General features: G+C 29.8%; 6 protein-coding genes across 9 annotated transcripts; all 6 read left to right on the top strand.

The window, feature by feature from the left end:
- Positions 1-8: 8 nt before the first annotated feature.
- Positions 9-1,656, top strand: LOC123273550 (odorant receptor 82a-like). Of its 2 annotated transcripts, XM_044740984.1 has the most exons (5): positions 9-346; positions 424-1,023; positions 1,145-1,252; positions 1,307-1,453; positions 1,514-1,656. In XM_044740984.1, the coding sequence occupies exons 1-5, from the start codon at positions 98-100 to the stop codon at positions 1,565-1,567; spliced, it is 1,158 nt and encodes a 385-aa protein (XP_044596919.1). In that variant the 5' UTR covers positions 9-97; the 3' UTR covers positions 1,568-1,656. The 2 variants fall into 2 exon arrangements, with proteins under 2 accessions (XP_044596919.1, XP_044596928.1); XM_044740993.1 differs by lacking the exon at positions 1,307-1,453.
- A 131-nt stretch (positions 1,657-1,787) lies between these two features.
- LOC123273426 (odorant receptor 4-like) lies at positions 1,788-4,129 on the top strand. Its single transcript, XM_044740829.1, has 5 exons — positions 1,788-2,378; positions 2,442-3,044; positions 3,556-3,672; positions 3,742-3,888; positions 3,961-4,129. The coding sequence occupies exons 1-5, from the start codon at positions 2,130-2,132 to the stop codon at positions 4,018-4,020; spliced, it is 1,176 nt and encodes a 391-aa protein (XP_044596764.1). The 5' UTR covers positions 1,788-2,129; the 3' UTR covers positions 4,021-4,129.
- Positions 4,130-4,409: 280 nt separating this feature from the next.
- LOC123274503 lies at positions 4,410-13,391 on the top strand. Its single transcript, XM_044742149.1, has 16 exons — positions 4,410-4,776; positions 5,128-5,721; positions 5,782-5,901; positions 5,959-6,093; positions 6,163-6,231; positions 7,381-7,530; positions 7,591-7,977; positions 8,424-8,531; positions 8,591-8,737; positions 9,643-9,891; positions 9,948-10,138; positions 11,788-12,220; positions 12,275-12,883; positions 12,946-13,053; positions 13,119-13,265; positions 13,335-13,391. The coding sequence occupies exons 1-16, from the start codon at positions 4,528-4,530 to the stop codon at positions 13,389-13,391; spliced, it is 3,753 nt and encodes a 1,250-aa protein (XP_044598084.1). The 5' UTR covers positions 4,410-4,527.
- Positions 6,621-8,958, top strand: LOC123273560 (odorant receptor 4-like). Its single transcript, XM_044741004.1, has 5 exons — positions 6,621-7,316; positions 7,381-7,977; positions 8,424-8,531; positions 8,591-8,737; positions 8,817-8,958. Exons 1-5 carry the CDS (start codon positions 7,068-7,070, stop codon positions 8,868-8,870), a joined length of 1,155 nt encoding a protein of 384 aa, XP_044596939.1. The 5' UTR covers positions 6,621-7,067; the 3' UTR covers positions 8,871-8,958.
- Positions 9,277-11,213, top strand: LOC123273521 (odorant receptor 4-like). Of its 3 annotated transcripts, XM_044740929.1 has the most exons (5): positions 9,528-9,891; positions 9,948-10,550; positions 10,607-10,714; positions 10,787-10,933; positions 11,112-11,213. In XM_044740929.1, the coding sequence occupies exons 1-5, from the start codon at positions 9,643-9,645 to the stop codon at positions 11,163-11,165; spliced, it is 1,161 nt and encodes a 386-aa protein (XP_044596864.1). In that variant the 5' UTR covers positions 9,528-9,642; the 3' UTR covers positions 11,166-11,213. The 3 variants fall into 3 exon arrangements, with proteins under 3 accessions (XP_044596873.1, XP_044596879.1, XP_044596864.1); XM_044740938.1 differs by lacking the exon at positions 11,112-11,213 and having other exon boundaries at positions 9,277-9,891; positions 10,782-10,927; XM_044740944.1 differs by lacking the exon at positions 11,112-11,213 and having other exon boundaries at positions 9,277-9,891; positions 10,801-10,927.
- A 405-nt stretch (positions 13,392-13,796) lies between the features above and the next one.
- LOC123274513 lies at positions 13,797-18,632 on the top strand. The gene is made up of 10 exons (XM_044742158.1): positions 13,797-14,373; positions 14,452-15,057; positions 15,126-15,233; positions 15,297-15,443; positions 15,552-15,604; positions 17,161-17,410; positions 17,471-18,079; positions 18,140-18,247; positions 18,303-18,449; positions 18,529-18,632. Exons 1-10 carry the CDS (start codon positions 14,125-14,127, stop codon positions 18,583-18,585), a joined length of 2,334 nt encoding a protein of 777 aa, XP_044598093.1. The 5' UTR covers positions 13,797-14,124; the 3' UTR covers positions 18,586-18,632.
- Positions 18,633-18,660: the final 28 nt, after the last annotated feature.

Consider the following 18,660-nt stretch of genomic DNA (forward strand, 5'->3'; position numbering starts at 1 on the left):
AACTTTGGATTTATACGAAGAAAATTACTCGGATAATCTCTTCATTATCATAAAGCTTAGTCTTTTCTAAATTACTATAAACGATTTCTTTGTTAACATGTCAGAAAGCAGTCTTTCCAAGTATAGAACATATCGTGGGCTGACTAAAGCATTACTTACAGCCGGAGGTCTTTGGCCTTACCACAATTCGTCTATTTTTTATCGAGTTTGGCCGTATCTGCAGATCATTGTAAGCTCAGGGATGGTGTTGGCAATATTGGGGTTCGTTCGCGAACATTTTTCAAATGTTGCTCTCGTGACTCGCGGGCTAAGTGTTATGACAAGTCATTTGACAACAATGTTCAAGGTATTTGTTGAAAATATTGACGACAAAAAACAGAGACGATCAAATTCATTTTATTATTTGTTACATGTGGTCAAAAGTTGATGTGTTTGGCGATAAATCGCGAGGATCTAGCGGAGCTCCATGAACACCTCGACCCGTATGTGGAAAATTTGTTAAAAACATTCAAGTCTACAGATTTGATCTTAAAAGATGTTAACAGCTTCAGATTACTATCGTGGGGGCTGACATTCTTTGCATTTATCGCTACGTGTGCTTTGATTTTCATGCCTTTGTTGGTAATTTTACACTATCATCAGCAAGGAATTGAGCTGACTAATTACCCGTTAATTTACCCGAGTGTTTATCCCTGGAAAATAATTTCGAATGGATGGGTCTACAAAGCAAATTACGTTTTTGAATCAATTGCGACTCTAATTATGTTTTTTGTGACCGCTTCTGTCGACTCTCTATTCAATCTGTATGTTTTCCAAATGGTGGGGCAGCTGCGCGAAATTTCGTACTGCATCACACACCTCGATAGTTTCGATAAAAATAATAGTGTTGTTCAGTGTGTTGTTCAGTACGAAAAATTGATGAAATGCATGGTGTTACTTGAAAAAATCTATGGGTTTATTTTTCTATGGATCATGGCGACAAATGCTGTTGTGCTTTGCTCGTTATTGTTTCAAATATCACAGGTAAAAATTTTTTTGACTGTGCTTTCAATAAATTTTAGTTTTATTAATATATTTTACAGTAAAAATGATTTGATCCAAATTTTAGCTTAAGAAAAAAATTTATTAAAATTATTTATTTCAGATGAAAAGCATATCCATCACGCGAGGATTGTTATTTACTACTTACATTACTCTGAAAGTAATCCAGACATTTATGTATACTTGGGGTGGTTCTTACCTAACTGATGAGGTAATTTGGAAACTATTCTTGAAGTTTTTCAACTCAAATATCACTTATTAACAGAGCGAGAATTATAAAGACGCGGTGTATGCATCAAACTGGTTTGGAAATAAAAATCTTATGACCAATGTCAAAATGACTCTTTGTCAAAAATCATTGATTCTGACTGCTTGCAATTTTTCTATTGTGTCTGTTAAAATTTTTGTGATGGTAAATTTTGAGAAACAATTGCTTTTTGTGCATGTAATGACTTATTTTTATTTTTTAAAGGTTATGAATACAACGTTATCTTATTTCTTTCTACTAGAAGCGATGGATTCTTGAAGAAATCAATCATCACTTACAATTATACGTACAGATACGTAATTATCAATAAATCGGTGAAAATTATTTACTTTTGGCAAAATACATTTAATAAAAATAAAGAATTTATCTTTTTTGAAAGTTCAAAAATATATTACATACCAAAAAAATGTTAAAATCCACAATAATATAAGTTAACATTCACTTAAAATTTTTATAAATCATTCTTAGTTACCAGATATTTTATAGTATTTTTTTATAGTATCAATTTCACGATTCTTGTGTTGAATTTTCACTACAAATTTGAAAAAATAGGAGATCTGTTAGAGTGGATGGTGAAAATATGACTGACGCGTAGCTGCGTTAGAAAAATTTTTGATCAATAAAATCTATAACAACAATAGTAGAGAGTATAAGTTTTGAAGAAACTTTTTGAACTTAGTATGTAACTTCTAGCATATAATTTTTAAATAGGAAATTATGATTTCCGGAACCACGTCAATGTTGCGTACACAAAGACAACGCACCACATAATACATCAAACAGTGCGATTAGCTGTCCATAAAAGTTAGTTCTTTGCATTATGTCTCAACCTGAAAGAAGCGATTACGTAAAATTTCGCGGAGTTACAAAAAGTTTCATGACCATCTGTGGACTGTGGCATTATGAAACTACAAGTTTGTTTTATCGACTCATACCGTACAAACAAATAGTGTTCATTGTAACTCTAATAATGGCAATACTAAAATTCATCTATGAGAATCACTCAAATTTGCTTTTTGTCGTAAATTGCTTAAATTTTGTGACCGGTTATATGTTTACTTGTTTCAAGGTAAAATTTTGCTCAAACATATTTTGATATGACATTTTTTTAATAATACGTTAAATGTTGTAGGTGTTAAGTTTTATTTTAAATAAAGAAAATTTAAAAAATCTTCAAAAAGCTCTTGACCTTAACTTCGATGATATGCTAGAAGATTCTAAAATATCAAAGCTCATTCTAAATAAAATCAGTATCTTTAAATCTATTTCGCTAGTTTATGCAATAAGTGTTGTTCTTACTACGACCTTTTATATGAGCATTCCAGCATACATGATTTCATACATAAGTTATCATAAAATTAATGTAACTCAATATCCTTTGCTGTACCCAGCTAGTTACATGTGGAAGAGGCCGGCGAAAGGATTATTTTATCAACTGAATTTTTCATTTGAATTTGCTACTGCAGTGTTTATAAACGCGGTCACAGTAAGCATCGATACCACGTTTATGTTGTACGTTTTCCAAATGATTGGACAGTTACGTAAAATTTCGTACTATGTTACGAATACTGGCAAGAAAAGTGACCAAAGTCATGCATTATCGACTTATGTTTCTCAATATGTAAATTTGATTAAATACAAGGATTCGTTTGAAAAAGTTTATGGTCCAATAATACTGATACTGTTGACTACTAATGCAGTTGTTCTTTGTACAATATTATTCCAATTAACACACGTATGTTATAAATTTTAAAATAATATATTACTAGATAATTTTTTATTATCAACTGCATTAAAGTTTACACTTTGTTTTTATTTAGTAAAAAATTGGATATTTCACGTCAAATAAGTAGAAAACTTAGTCAATTTTCTTTAAAATTAGACAATGATTTTTCACATTTATTAAAAATAACAAAGTGTAAAAATTAATTTAAAATAACGAAGAATCGAATGTACAGTGATAAAAATTGGTTTTTATAACGATCTATTTTGATATTACTTAAACAAATAATGAAAAAAATTCTCAAAATTTCCCAGAAGGAATTTTTTGTGGGTACTAGCTAGCTATACTAGGAATTCCTTCCGAAAAACATTTTTTACCACTAAAATATGGACTTTTTTTACCACGAGTATGAAATAAAATTTTGTTAATTTTTTCTAGATGATATATAGACAATAAATGTTACATTTTGATCCTAAATCAGAATTCAATTATTAATATATGATAACAAGTGAGATTATTTCAGGTAAGAGGTTTTTCTGGTAAATCAATTATCCAAGGACTATCATATCTGTTAAACCTAATACTAAAGGTAACTCAAACATTTTTGTACTCATGGAGTGGTTCATGCTTAACAGAAGAGGTAATAATTAAATTATTTAATGTAATTAAATTATTAGAAATGAAAGTCATTTAAACTTTTCATCGACAGAGTGAAAAGTGTCAATATGCAGTGTTTTCTGCAAATTGGCACGGGAACAAAAAAATGATGAGTTCAATAGTCATTATACTTTCACAGCGACCTTTATTTTTAACAGCATGCAATTTTACAACTGTTAATGTTCGAATTTTTGTTATGGTAATTTTTCCTTAAATATTATATTTTTGTTTTTATTTACTTACATTATAGAACTACTGATTTTCTTTACAGATATTACAAACATCGATGTCATACTTTTTTCTTTTACAAACACTTGACGAGAATCATTAATTAATCTTTTATACTCAAAGCCAAATATTGACATACAATATGAAAAATATATTTAGCAGATAATTTTAGTAAATAATTAAAAAACATATTTACACAAACATCACAAAATAGTTGAATGTAATTAAACGTTTCCGTTCACTTTTATTACATTTTTGTTTGCATCAAGTCTAACATTACCTCAGATTAATGAATTTTTATAGAATAGTAAAAAAAAAAAGAATACTCTGAGAGATCTGTTAATCGAGCAGGTCAAAATAGGACTGAGGTACACAATAGGTTCTAGAAGAAAAAATTTTGATCGATAAAATCTACAACAGTAATGATAGATATGCATGCTCTGAAAAAACTTTCTCCAGTTTTTCTATTACTTCTAATATATAATTTTGAATAAGAAATAACTATTCCAAGTACTGTTCCGCTATCACGCAAAAAACAATCCTCTATACTTAATTTAATAGTGCAATTTGGCTGTTCAAAAACTTCACTCTTATAATATATCTTTGCACAATGTCTCAAAGCGAAAAAAACGATTACATTAAATTCCGTTCCCTGCCTAAAAGTTTCATGACAATTTGCGGACTGTGGTATTACGAAAATTCGAGCTTATTTTATCGAATTATACCTTACAAACAAATTGCGATTTGCGCTACTATCGCATTTGGTATGCTGAAATATATCTACGAGAATCATTCAAATTTGGCTATTGTCATAAAATGCTTAAGCCTTGCAACGGGTTATTTATTTGTTATATTCAAGGTAAAAATTCTATTTTATTTCTTTTCAATACTACACTGAGAAAAAAAAATACTAACAATTTCTTGGCTCAAGAAACTCGCTGACGATCAAATATTCTATTATTATTAATTATTAATTTCTGGAGAGAACATCAATATTTATCTTTGGATAATAGATAAACGAAAGGATAGCTTTATTTAAATTAAGTAAAAATTATTTCAATCAATTTAACAATTTCTTGAGTTAAGAATATATATTCTCGAAAATTTTCAACAACATAAATTCTTGTATCAAGAAAATTTTCTTAATAAAAGTATTTTTTTTCTCAGTGTACGAAAGAGTAAATTTGATCTCACTAATTCAATTTTTCAGGTAATGTGCTTTACACTTAACAAAGAAGATCTGAATAATCTCCAAAAAGCTCTCGATCCTTATTTGGAAGAAACGTTGAAGGGTTTCAAAATATCAAAATTTATTTTGAAAAATGTCAGTATTTTTAAATACATAACAAAAGTTCATACAGTGATCATTATTTTTACATCATTATTTTATGTGTGTATTCCACTGTTTTTGATATTTTACGTGAATCATCATCACATAAACGTGACTCATTATCCTGGATTATACCAGACAAGTTACCTTTGGGCCAGACCTGCAAAAGGACTCGGATATCAGATTCAGTATTTATTTGAAGTGTTTGGTGCTTACACTTTGGCAGCAGTAACAATAAGCGTAGATACTGTATTCATGTTATATATTTTCCAAATTGTTGGACGCTTGCGCAAAATTTCGTACAATATTTCGCTTTCTGGTGAAGATAAAAATTCATTATCAGACAGCGTCGATCATTATGCGAAATTAATAAAATACATAGCTTTGCTCCAAAAAATTTACGGCCCGATAGCCCTCATTACGGTGGTCACTAATGCTCTTATTATTTGTACAGTATTATTCCAACTGTCACACGTGAGTTATTTGATTATTTAAAAAACGATGAAATGCTTAACGAGGGATTTAATGCTACAGGCTACTTTTACTGTTTCTGGAAAATCTATCATTCAATTATTAGCGTTCTCTATGCACTTGTCACTGAAAACTCTTCAGACATTTTTGTACTCATGGAGCGGTTCAGTCTTAATAGAAGAGGTAATAACCCAAGTATTCCACGATCTTAGTAACTTTGTTTTGTCTACTCACCAATAGAGTGAAAAGTGTCAATATGCAGTGTATACTTCCAATTGGTATGGAAATAAAAAATTAATGACTTCAATTGTCATCATACTTTCACAACGACCTTTAGTTTTGACAGCGTGCAATTTTTCAATTATCAATGTTAAGGTTTTCGTGATGGTAACTTTTTATAAAAATCTTATCGTTAATTTTTTACTCTATTTTTTATTATTACAGGTATTAAACACGTCGCTTTCGTATTTTTTTCTACTGCAAACTGTTGAGGAAAATAATTCAAATTCAAAATAAAGTACATAAAATTTTATATGTTGTTAATATATGAAATGTTACTGTAGTGAAAAAAATAGATAATATAGTCGACTTGAATTTTATTATGTTTAAAGTTCATTTTTCGTATGAAGCTTTGGAAAAAAACTTCTAATTGTCATAAAAAAATAAAAAAAAAATATATTTTAACGCCGAACTAAAACACAAATTTATAAAATTTTGAAATTATGTCTGTGAAAAATTTGCAAGCTTTAATTTATTACTCACATTAGAACCGAAAAAATTAGTTACAATTCAAATTTTATTAATGACTATTTTTATAGTATAAATTTGACGGGCTTATTTTTGCTGTATTAAAATATAATTAAAGCTCAAAAACTTCAAAAATTTTTTTAATTAATAAAAAACTACAATATTAACTACAGATGTTACTCAAAAAGTCTCATGACCAAATTTTGAAACAATAGATTATATTCACTAAAATTATCATCAAACATTTTCATTTACTTTATTAAGATATTTAATAATGTCAATAAGTAACTGATAACTGATAAGGTAACTTAGACAAGTTGATGGACAGACGAAGACTGAACAGCAAACGCATTATAAATTTACCGATCAATAAACAAATGATTACAATAATGAAGAGTAATTTAATCTCTAGCTTTTTTCTAATAAATTGATCCCGATAATTTCAAAGAATATACTTATCTACTCCAATTTACTACAAGAAAATAATTTTCTCCATAATCCAACATCTAGCATTGCGCAGTAGAGAATCATTAGATGCAATTTGCTGATTATCAATCAATTTCTCTACTTATGGCCACAAGGGAGTTCTACAAGTCTTAAGAATGACCGGGAATAAAGTGTCTCATTATATTGTGTTTCACAAGCTTACCAAAGGTCTCTTGACTTTTGCAGGACTTTGGCCTTACGAAAATTCAAATTATTTCTACAAAATCCTACCGTACATTGAATTAATCATTAGTTTAGGAATCGTGATAGCAATTTTCGGTTTCGTACGCCAACATTTTTCCAGTGTCAGCCTGGTTACTCGTGGCTTAAGTATTATGACAAGTTTCATTACAGTTATTTTAAAAGTAAAAATTTTGAAATCTATTTTTTGGATAAAATTTTACTAATTTTTAAAAAATACTGTTGCAGCTAAAATGTATGTCGACATATCGAGAAGATTTAAAGGAGTTGCACAATTACCTTGACTCTTCCTTCACTGCGTTGCTTGAAAATTCAAAACTAACAAAACCTATTTTGGAAAAAGTTCAAATTTTTACAAACTTATCAATTGTTTTTACTGTTTGTGTTTTAATTTCCGTGTGTTTTTACATTATAAACCCATTAATTTTCATAATACAGCATTATAAACTCACGGGAGTAAAGTATCCCTTGATTTACCCGAGTAGTTATCCTTGGGAAGTGCCACCAAGTGGATTTTACTATCAACTTCACTTTTTATTTGAATTACTCGCATCATGGACATTGCTTCTTGTCACTACGGGTATCGATTCCTTATTTACCCTTTATATTTTTATGATGATTGGCCAATTGCGTGAAATGTCCTATTCTATGACACACATTGATGATAATCAGGACAAAGATCTTGTGATCCGTAAGTGTATTGACCAGTATGAGAATTTATTAAGAGCTAAAGTAATAATTGAAACCCTTTTTGGGCCCGTAATTTTGTGGATCATCGGAACAAACGCAATTGTACTATGCACGCTACTGTTCCAAATAACGCAGGTATGAAATATTTTCAACGATATACACATGACACACTCACAGTAAAAAATTTTGTGTCAATGCGTCAAAAAATTTTGTGTTAAAAATGTTTATGTTAAATATTTAACACTTTTTTGTGTTAATTTAACACAATAAATGTTAAATTTACATGTAAAAGTGTTAAATATTTAACACAAAACTTTTTGACGCAATGACGCAAAATTTTTTACTGTGCTGATAAAAGGATTTGTTTATAATTAAAAATATTTGTTAATATTTAATAAATCATTTATTAGAGACCACTTTTTAGTCCTCAACAAATATTTCTTAGTATTTAAAAAAATGTATTAATATTTAATAAATGAATATCAGATTTATTAAATACAAATAAATCATTTTAAATACGAACAAATATTTTTTAATACAAATAAATCCTTCTATCAGTGCAGATTTAAAAAAAATTTCAGATGAAAAGTATATCGATGCTACGAGGAGTGTTATTCACCACATACTTTACATTGAAGATTGTCCAAACTTTTATGTACGCTTGGAGCGGTTCTTGTTTAACTGAAGAGGTAATTTTGAACATTTCATTTTTAATTTTTAATTTTTGATTGAAAAAAATATTTTACAGAGTGAGAAATATCGTTATGCGGTTTACGCATCTAATTGGTACGGAGACAAGCGTCTTATTACTACTGCAATTATTACGATGGCTCAAAAACCATTGACGCTGACTGCTTGCAACTTTGGCGTGGTTTCAGTTGATATTTTTGTTATGGTAATTTTTATTATATTAATTTGATTAAGCATTGATAAGTTAAAGGTTGTAAATAAATATTTTTACGTTTTTGGGTAAGGTGCTTAATACAACAGTGTCGTATTTTTTCCTACTACAAACTCTGGATCAGTGATGGTTGCTATTATTAGTTTGTTGAGATGGTGAATTGTTAATTTGATATTCAATAAATTCTATTTTTCAAAATAAAAGTCTTTTGAAAATATACACGAGTGATAAATAACAGAAATGAACATGAATTTTGATAAAAAATTTGAGGTTCAAAAAAAGTACAAATTTTTGAACCATGTTCAAAAAATTAGTCATATTTTTATATTTTTTATGGAAATGTTTCACTCACAAAAATTCATCGAACTTCCAAACAAAAATTAAAATGCGTTTTCATAACTAATTTATAATAGAAAAAAAAAATAGTTGATTAATTGCTAAATCAAAAATAGATTTCAAAAAAAGTGTATCAGTAAAAATAACCAATATTTATTTCTCAAAATATTTACAATTAAAGCACATTAAACAAATTTTTAGTCACATAATTTACACTAAATTACTAATCAAACTAACCAGTAAAAAAATAATAAAATATCCCATAAATGAAGACAATAGGTAACTTCTGAGATGACTTGCACAAATTGACGATCGGGTTGAGACTGACGCAGGAAACGCATTATAAATTTACCGATCAATAAATAAATGATTACAATAATACAGGTAATTTTATATATGAGCTTCTTTTTTCTTTAAATTGATACAATGTAAGATAGTATACTTCCGTATGCAATATTTACTACAAGGAAACAAATTATTTTCCTACAAAACATTGGATACTGCATAGTAGGAAATTACCCGATGCAATTTGTTGATTATCTACCTATGGATAAATTGTAAAGATGACTGATAATAATGTATCTGATTATATTACGTACCGCAAAGTTACTAAAAACCTTATGACCATTATCGGACTTTGGCCGTATGAAAATCCAAGTTTCTTCTATCAACTAGTGCCATACATTCAAATATTATTAAGTTTGGGAATGGGTTTAGGGATTTTTGGTTTTGTGCTTGACCATTTTTCTAATATTGGTCTGGTAACTCGCGGATTGAGTGTTATGACTAGCTTCATTACAATTATCTTGAAGGTATTTACCAATAAATCAGTAGAAAAGTATACTAATTAATGTGTTGTTTAATTCAGGTCGTTTGTTTAGTGATGAACCAAAAAGAACTAGTAGAACTGCATACGAATCTTGACCCGTATTTTGACAAACTATTGACGAATTCAAAACTTACCAAAATTGTGCTGAAAAAAGTTAAAGTTTACAAATTTTTATCATGGTCATTGGCGTTTTGTGTTTTTACTTGTCTGGCAGCGTACATTATTGGCCCGTTAGTGTACATAACCAATTGTTATTTTAATAAAATAACGATTACTAAATACCCGCTGATATATCCGAGCGGTTATCCGTGGAAAATAACTTCCAATGGATTCGTTTATAAAATACACTTTATTTTTGAAACGCTAGCTACGTCGGCTCTATTTTTTGTCACCTGTAGCATCGACTCGTTATTTACATTGTACGTTTTTCAAATGGTCGCGCAACTACGCGAAATGTCTTATTGCATCACACACATTGAAAACGAAGATGACAGCCAGGAGGTGGTGTGCAAATGTGTTAATCAGTATGAGAAGATAATAAGGTCTAAATATATTCTTGAGAAAATTTATGGACCTACAATTTTGTGGATCATGGCATCAAATGCCGTTGTACTTTGCACATTGTTATTTCAAGTTTCGCAAGTATGGAATTTATTTAAAGCTTAAAATTCATTAGTGAGGATGATTAACAATTTCAGATGAAAAGTATATCAATTATACGAGGAATGTTAATTGTTACTTACGTTGGAATTAAAGTAATACAAACTTTTATGTATGCTTGGGCCGGATCAAATTTGACGGAAGAGGTAATTTTGAAATATAAATTATGGTAAGAGGACATCATTAAAAATTAACAAATTTATATTACTTAAGAACAGAGTGAAGTTTACAGACGCGCTGTCTACGCTGCAAACTGGTACGGAAATAAAAATATAATGGCTCATGTAATTATTACACTTAGTCAAAAACCATTGACATTGAATGCTTGCAGTTTTGCTCATGTCTCAGTTGACATTTTTGTAAAGGTATATCTTTTTTTTTCTTCCAAACAATATCCTGGTAAAAAATAATTATTATCTTAATCACAACCAGTTAGACTTATACAAATGGAAAAGGTATAAAATCTTATTGTGTTGATTATTTTTTTCCAGATAATTATTTAAGTTAAAATAAATTTATTGGCTGAACAATTTTTTTACTCAGGTTCTTAATACGACAGTTTCATACTTTTTCTTGTTACAAACTTTAGATGAATGACATTTATTAAAATGGTCAATAATGTAAAAGTTCAGTAAATTGATATGATGGATATTATATTTGAATGATTATTCTATTTTTTTTTTTTTTTAAATAAGTTTGCAGTAAAATAAATATTTTAGCATAAAAAAAGTTCAAAAATATACACTTGGAAAAAATATTTAAAACTCACTGTGACAAGCAACTAATTTTCAGAACTATAATAAAAGTTTCTTATTTGAAGGGTAAAAAATAGAATCAAACTCAAAACTATGACAAAATAACAAAGATTGTATAGTCTAGCTTTTATCGAGCTATTAAATTATAAGTATAACAAGCGTCTATAATATCAACGGTGTCATCATAGTTACCTGAGGTATTAAAAAATAGTTCCACAAAATCCATTAGCAACAATTAAAAACTTTTATCCATAAAAATGAATTCCTTCTTGACTGCAAACTAGCTATAAGACTCCCGATAACTCTATCACTTATAAACTTGTCTGTCAACCCTTTCAAGCGAACAGGCAGATTGAGACTGTCGCTCCGGCAAACATAAAAAATTTTCCGATCAATAAAAAAACTATTACCTCAACAGAGAATAATTTTTTTCCCCGAGCTCTATCTCCCAAATCGATTTAAACATCACGAGATGCACCTGGCTTCTACACATACTTTTGTTTTCTGAAAAGTATTCTTTTGTGCCATATTCACTGCAATTTCCCCTCTACATTTTATTGCTTCTCCAGCAGTTTAACTTACAACTCGTTCTATACTTTTCTTTTCCTTCTCTTCTTTTCGTTATTTCTTGTTCAAACCACCAACGAAATGTTCAAAAAAAAGATATCTAGTTACTTCATATTCCGCAAAATCATAAAAGGACCATTGATGGCCTTAGGTTTTTGGCCGAGTGAGAATCCCTCGTTACCCTATCGCCTATTATCTTACATACAGTTACCGCTAAACTTCGGAATGTTTCTCGCGATATTCAATTTCGTCCGGTTGTACGCCCATAACATGGCACTTCTAACAAAAAGCTTCGGTGTTATGACCACTTATCTGTCAACGACTCTCAAGGTAAAGACCAAATCTATTATCAAGAAAAAATAGACATAAAATTTTTTCTTTAAGATAACATGCTTTTTGATAAATCGTAAAGAAGCGTTAGAACTTCATCGTACTTTAGACCCACATTTTACAAAATTAGCCCAAGAACGTCAGATGAAAAAAATTATTTTCAAAAAATTCACGTCGTTGAAACTAATAACCTGGTTGTTTTTCTTCTGCGTCTTTATTACCTTATCGGCAATGATTGTCACGCCACTGATAGATATTGCAATGCAGCATCATAAACCTGGAAAAAGCATTAAATATCCGTTGATATACCCGAGCAAATATCCATGGCAAACATCCTCAAATGGATGGGCATACAAACTGACGTATCTTTTCGAATCGCTGGCGACAACATCTCTCTTTTGTATAACATCGAGCATCGATTCGTTGTTTTTGTTTTATATTTTCCAAATAATTGGACAATTGAGGGAAATGGGTTACTGTATAACCCACACAGATGGGCACCATGAAGAAGGTAAAGATTTTGTTATACGCAAAGCAGTGTATCAATATCAGACGTTGATCAGAGCAAAGAAAATAATTGAGAAAATTTATGGTCCAATAATTTTATGGATAATGTGCACAAATGCAGTAATAATGTGTGTCTTCATTTTTCAATTCATGCAGGTACTATATTTGTTTATTATTTTTCGTTTATGATGATCATTTAATAAGACGTTTATTTGCAGATGAAAAATTTACCGGTTGTGAGATTGATGATCATTTTTACGTACATTCTGTCAAAAGTGCTACAAACGTTTATTTACGCTTGGAGTGGCACCTGTTTGACGGCGGAGGTAATATCATCAAAAATGAAAAAATTGAGAACTTAATCTTTAACTTGAGAGATTTGTTGCGACAGAGCGAAGATTACAGAAGAGCTGTATACAATATCGATTGGTGTGGAAATAAAAAGATTATGAGCTCGATCATAATAATGATGGCGCAAAAACCGATGATTGTTACTGCTCTTAATTTCTCCACTGTCACTGTTGATATTTTTATTATGGTAAAATATTTTTTGTTTCATAATTTACTATGCTTAATATGATTAATCAATCATTTTTTTCTTTATTAGGTTATGAAAACAACTATTTCATATTTTTTCCTTCTTCAAACTCTCGAAGAAAAATAATATTCGTGTTATATATAATAAGTAAATTTTGTTATATTTTTGAGTAATTAATCATAATAGTATTTTTGGTGAATAAAAAATTATTTACTAATAATTGTTTATTAAATAATTATTTACTAATTTTTATTTTACGATATAAAGATCTAATAAATGGAAATTTGTTTAAGTTTGAAACTAGAGCATTTATTTTTTAGTAATATCATCGTTCATATATTTATAATAACAACTATACTTTAATAATAATCAAACATAAAAATATATGCTCACCATTTGATCCTTGGAATAAATTTTTATATTTTAAGTTCGACTATTAAAAACACACTTAACGTTTAACTTCATATTACTTAGAATTTTTTTAAATTATAAATCCTCGAAAAATGTAATAAGAAAATTATATAGAATGCGATAGTCTACTCTGTGTAGACAACTGGAAAAAACTAAATAGATGAACTGTCCAAGAAGACGGTTGGATTAGAACTGAAGCGTCTATTCGATGTTCGAATTTTCCGATCGATAAAAAAAAAGTTACAATAATAATACATTACGCATAATGTTATATAAGTCTCAAACTTTGGAAAGTTTGTTCACTTCACGTAGAGTCACCTATAATTTCGACTGTATAATATTTTTTTCGAACTTTTTTATAAAGTATCGAAAGAAAAAAGTCATCTAATATTATCAGCGAAAGTACAACTCGAGTTACGCACGCGATCGACTTCTTTGTCTTTGAAATATGACTAAAAATGGAATATCAGACTACAGAGCGTTTCATGATCTCACTAAAAAATTATTAACAGTCGGCGGACTATGGCCGTACAGTAATTCAAATATATTATATCGACTTTTACCATACATACAAATTTTTTTAAATTTAGCAATGGCGTTAGTTGTCTTTGGCTTTGTCCTAGAACATTTTTCAAACGTCGCTGTTGTTACGCGAGGCTTAAGTAGTATGACGAGTTTCGCCTCAGCTATATTAAAGGTGGCTATTATTTATCATACGCAATATAGTTAACTCAAATCATAATTATAAGTAATGTTTTTATGTTTCATCTCAAAGGTGGTATGTCTTATAGTAAAACATAAAGAGATAGTGGAACTGCACAAAAATTTGGATCCGTATTTTGAGAAATTGTTGGAAAATGAAAAAATGTTGGAGCATATTTTAAAAAAAGTTAACATCTTCAGATTGCTATCAGGAGTTCTAACTCTCACGGTCTTTGCAGTCATCGCATTTCAAATTATCGCTCCACTGATCTTCATAATCAATTGCAAGGTTCATCATATTGAAATAAAGAAATATCCGCTGATATACCCCGGAAATTATCCGTGGAATATTCCCACGAGTGGATTTTTGTACTTAGCCCATTTTACACTAGAAACATGTGGTACATTTGCATTATTTTTTGTAACAACGAGCGTGGATTCGTTATTTACGCTTTATAGTTTCCAAATAATTGGCCAACTGCGGGAAATGTCTTATTGCATCACGCATATTGACAGCGACGACGATAGTGGAAAATACATTTTTCACAGGTGTATAATCCAGTACCAAAAATTAATCAAATGTGTCAATCTTATGGAGGCTATTTACGGTCCAGTCGTACTTTGGATGATGGGCACAAATGCCATTGTACTTTGTGCTTTATTATTTCAGATATCAAAGGTATACAAAAAATTTATATCAAATCAAAATCAATAATGTGGAGCCTTAAATTCAATTGAAACTTACAGATGAAAACTATAACTATTATTCAAGGCTTTATGTTTACGGCGTATGTAATATTAAAATTAGTACAAACGTTTATGTACGCATGGAGTGGTTCTTGTTTGACAGAAGAGGTAAGCAAAAGCAAAATTAATCATCGTATATTGCAATTTTAATTAACGATAACTGTTCAATAGAGTGAAAATTACAAAGATGCTGTTTATTCTTCTAACTGGCAGGGAAAAAAACCTTTTATGGTTTTAATTGTCATGTGTTTAACTCAGCGATCTTTGGGTATAAATGCATGCAACTTCTCAATTGTTTCTCTGAGAATGTTTATTTCGGTACTCAAACAATTGGCCTGTTAAAAAAATTTTTATCGATGATAACATCGATGTTACAATGGAGGAAAATTTTTAAATCGAGTGTTAAATTTTTTTTTTAATTTTCAGGTTGTTAATACCACGATTTCTTATTTTTTTCTATTACAAACGCTTGATAGCGAGCAATAAAAAATTTTTGATTCTCCACAAAGAAGATCAAAAGCTAAACAACTTACAATTTTGAGTTCGATTAGCCAGTCGAGAACCTTTTTGTAGCTAAGGGATAACACGAAATCTTACGTAAAAAATACTTAATTAATCAAAGGATGTTATTACAAGAAAGAATGATGACTTACCGTCTCAGGGAATCCCTCGTCTACTTGATAATCATTGCAATGAGATCAATTAAAATCAATAGTGTTCACATCGTAATATTATATTTATTCAATAATTTATCCTCGCATATCCAAATCATTATTTTGAATTGCTTGTCTCTGGAATCATAAAAACATTTAACATAAATTATTGGTTCTATTAGCACAACAGCATCGCAAATAATTTTAGAGATTCATCGCAAACATATATTTATAATAATTTAATATTTAATGTACTAGTTTTGTTCAATAAATTATTTTTAATACACGGAGAAAATTTCGTGATAGAGTCAATGAACTTTGTGTTTCAATTTTTTCAATTTAAATAATGGCAACATGCCCAACGTACGAGAAAAATTGAAAAAATAATAACTTTTTCAAAAATACCATGGACATTTTTGAATAGCTGTTCACTTGAAAATAAATTCATCAGCTAAAAAACTTTTTTATATCAATTATCGTAATAAATTGAATTCGTACATCAAATGCACTATATGATAGTTTTTGACAAGGTTGCTTACACCTAAGTATGTTACTTGCCACGCTCCAGATCTTCGAACTAGCTCAAAGTCTCAAAAAATTGACTTTATTGTTAAAATTGGGCTGAGATGATCAGTAAATGAAAAATTTGAGTGAATTGTAGACAGGTCAAATTAATTCATTATATTTAAGTCACCACAAATTTACATCAACGTTTTTGGTTCAGTTAAAAAGCATTTTAACTCACATAAAATATGTTTCGCTTTCACAAGTTATTTAAATACACACAAAAAATTGTTTTAATCACACAAAGGTTGTTCAAATACACGCTGTATTTCTTGATTCGCCAGAAATGGTTCCCAGGATTAGCAGTATAAATTTTTTTTCCAGTTGTTTTTGATCTTATTAAACACTTCAATACTTTCTGCTTTTAAAATTTGTCACTATTATTTTCAAAATGTTTCTTCAACAGCTGAATATTTATTCACACACTTTACTCAAATCATTGGCGAGATAATAAACACGTTGGGCGCCAAAATTTCATTAATTTGTGACCTGACACTTGTACTTGTTGCATGTAACGTATAAAAAATCCAAACTTAACCCTTTCACGCTAATAGGCAGATTAAGACTGTCGCTCCGAAGCATGAAAAACTTTTCGATCAATAAAGAAACAATTATCACGATAGAAAATAATTTTATCCTTGAGCTGTATTTCCCAAATCAATAAAAAATCATCACGAAGCTTCCAACACAATTTTATTTTCTGAAAAGCAATCTTTTGCGCTATAAGTGCTGCAACTATCTCTCCACATTGTATTGCTGCTCCAGTAGTTCAACATATCCTTTTCTATCTTTTAACTTTTCACTTAAGCTACCAACTAAATGTTTAAAATAAAAATTTCCAGTTACTTGATCTTCCGTGAAATCATAAAAGGCCTATTGACTTCCGTAGGTTTTTGGCCAAGGGAAAATCCTTCATTACCTTACCGCCTACTATCTTACATCCAGCTACCGCTAAACTTCGGAGTGTTTCTCGCGATATTCAATTTCGTCCGGTTATACGCTAATAATTTGACAATTCTAACAGAAAGCTTCAGTATTTTAGGCTCATATTTGTCAACAAGTTTCAAGGTATAACTCAAGATAAAATCTATTATAAAAAAAAAATATAAATAAATTTTTTACTTTAAGGTAACATACTTCTTAATAAATCGCAGAGAGATATTAGAACTGCATCGTACGTTAGATACATATTTTACAAAATTAGCCCAAGACCGTCAGATGAAAAAAATTATTTTCAAAAAATTTGGGATGTTCAAATTTCTAAGCTGGTCGTTTTCCTTCGGCGTCTTTATGACCTTATCGACATTGGCTGTCCAGCCATTGGTTGATATGGCAATTGAGTATCGTAAGTCTGGAAAAATTGTTAAATATCCGCTGATATTCCCGAGCAAATATCCATGGCCAACATCCTCAAACGGATGGGCATACAAACTGACCTATCTTTTTGAATCGCTGGCGACAACATCTCTCGTTCTTATAACAGCAGGCATGGATTCGTTGTATTTGTTTTACATTTTCCAAATAATTGGACAGTTGAGGGAAATGGGTTACTGTATAACCCACACTGAGGGATACAATGAAAAAAGTAAAGATTCAGTTATACGCAGAGCAGTGTATCAATATCAAATATTGATCAGAGCAAAACAAATTATTGAGAAGATTTATAGCCCGATTATTTTGTGGGTAATGTTCTCGAATGCAGCAATTATGTGTGTCCTCATTTTTAAAATCATGCAGGTACTGTATTTTTTTAATCATTTTCAATTTATGATTATTTAATGAAAAGTTTATTTGCAGATGACAACTATATCGGCTTTGAGACTGACAATGATGTTCGCGTACGTTGTGGCTAAAATGCTACAAACGTTTCTTTACGCATGGGGCGGGACAGCACTGACCGTGGAGGTAATATTGTAAAAATTGGAAAAATTGAGAACTTCATCTCGATTTGTTGGAGCAGAGCGAAGATTTCAGAGAAGCTATTTACAAAATCAATTGGTACGGAAGTAAAAAGATTATGAATTCAATTATAATAATGATGGCGCAGAAACCGATGATTGTAACTGCTCTTAAGTTTCTAACTGTTGATGTCAATATTTTTGCTGCGGTAAAATATTTTATGTTTTAGAAATTTACGGTATAATTAATTATTATTGAGATAGTTAAACACTTTTTTTATCACTTAGGTTTTGAAAACTACCATGTCCTATTTTTTCCTCCTCCAGACTCTCGAAGAAAAATAATATCAGCGTTATCTATAATAGTATTATTTTTAGGAAATAAAAAGTTAAGTATATTTTTTTGTATTTAAATTAATG

This window comes from Cotesia glomerata, linkage group LG1, assembly GCF_020080835.1.
Source record: "Cotesia glomerata isolate CgM1 linkage group LG1, MPM_Cglom_v2.3, whole genome shotgun sequence".
Classification (NCBI taxonomy): domain Eukaryota; kingdom Metazoa; phylum Arthropoda; class Insecta; order Hymenoptera; family Braconidae; genus Cotesia; species Cotesia glomerata.

Bases quoted from the DNA above. Each gene is read 5' to 3' on its own strand.
- LOC123273550 (XM_044740984.1), top strand. From the start codon at position 98: ATGTCAGAAAGCAGTCTTTCCAAGTATAGAACATATCGTGGGCTGACT. The intron at 347-423 runs GTATTTGTTGAA...TGTGGTCAAAAG, and splicing joins ATTTGACAACAATGTTCAAG to TTGATGTGTTTGGCGATAAA. The intron at 1,454-1,513 runs GTAAATTTTGAG...TATTTTTTAAAG, and splicing joins CTGTTAAAATTTTTGTGATG to GTTATGAATACAACGTTATC.
- LOC123273426 (XM_044740829.1), top strand. From the start codon at position 2,130: ATGTCTCAACCTGAAAGAAGCGATTACGTAAAATTTCGCGGAGTTACA. The intron at 2,379-2,441 runs GTAAAATTTTGC...TAAATGTTGTAG, and splicing joins ATATGTTTACTTGTTTCAAG to GTGTTAAGTTTTATTTTAAA. The intron at 3,889-3,960 runs GTAATTTTTCCT...TTTTCTTTACAG, and splicing joins ATGTTCGAATTTTTGTTATG to ATATTACAAACATCGATGTC.
- LOC123274503 (XM_044742149.1), top strand. From the start codon at position 4,528: ATGTCTCAAAGCGAAAAAAACGATTACATTAAATTCCGTTCCCTGCCT. The intron at 4,777-5,127 runs GTAAAAATTCTA...TCAATTTTTCAG, and splicing joins ATTTATTTGTTATATTCAAG to GTAATGTGCTTTACACTTAA. The intron at 10,139-11,787 runs GTTAGTGTACAT...ATCGATTTAAAC, and splicing joins GCAGCGTACATTATTGGCCC to ATCACGAGATGCACCTGGCT.
- LOC123273560 (XM_044741004.1), top strand. From the start codon at position 7,068: ATGACCGGGAATAAAGTGTCTCATTATATTGTGTTTCACAAGCTTACC. The intron at 8,532-8,590 runs GTAATTTTGAAC...AATATTTTACAG, and splicing joins GTTCTTGTTTAACTGAAGAG to AGTGAGAAATATCGTTATGC. The intron at 8,738-8,816 runs GTAATTTTTATT...TTTTTGGGTAAG, and splicing joins CAGTTGATATTTTTGTTATG to GTGCTTAATACAACAGTGTC.
- LOC123273521 (XM_044740929.1), top strand. From the start codon at position 9,643: ATGACTGATAATAATGTATCTGATTATATTACGTACCGCAAAGTTACT. The intron at 10,715-10,786 runs GTAATTTTGAAA...ACTTAAGAACAG, and splicing joins GATCAAATTTGACGGAAGAG to AGTGAAGTTTACAGACGCGC. The intron at 10,934-11,111 runs GTATATCTTTTT...TTTTTTACTCAG, and splicing joins CAGTTGACATTTTTGTAAAG to GTTCTTAATACGACAGTTTC.
- LOC123274513 (XM_044742158.1), top strand. From the start codon at position 14,125: ATGACTAAAAATGGAATATCAGACTACAGAGCGTTTCATGATCTCACT. The intron at 15,605-17,160 runs GCAATAAAAAAT...AGCTACCAACTA, and splicing joins TTACAAACGCTTGATAGCGA to AATGTTTAAAATAAAAATTT. The intron at 18,080-18,139 runs GTACTGTATTTT...GTTTATTTGCAG, and splicing joins TCATTTTTAAAATCATGCAG to ATGACAACTATATCGGCTTT.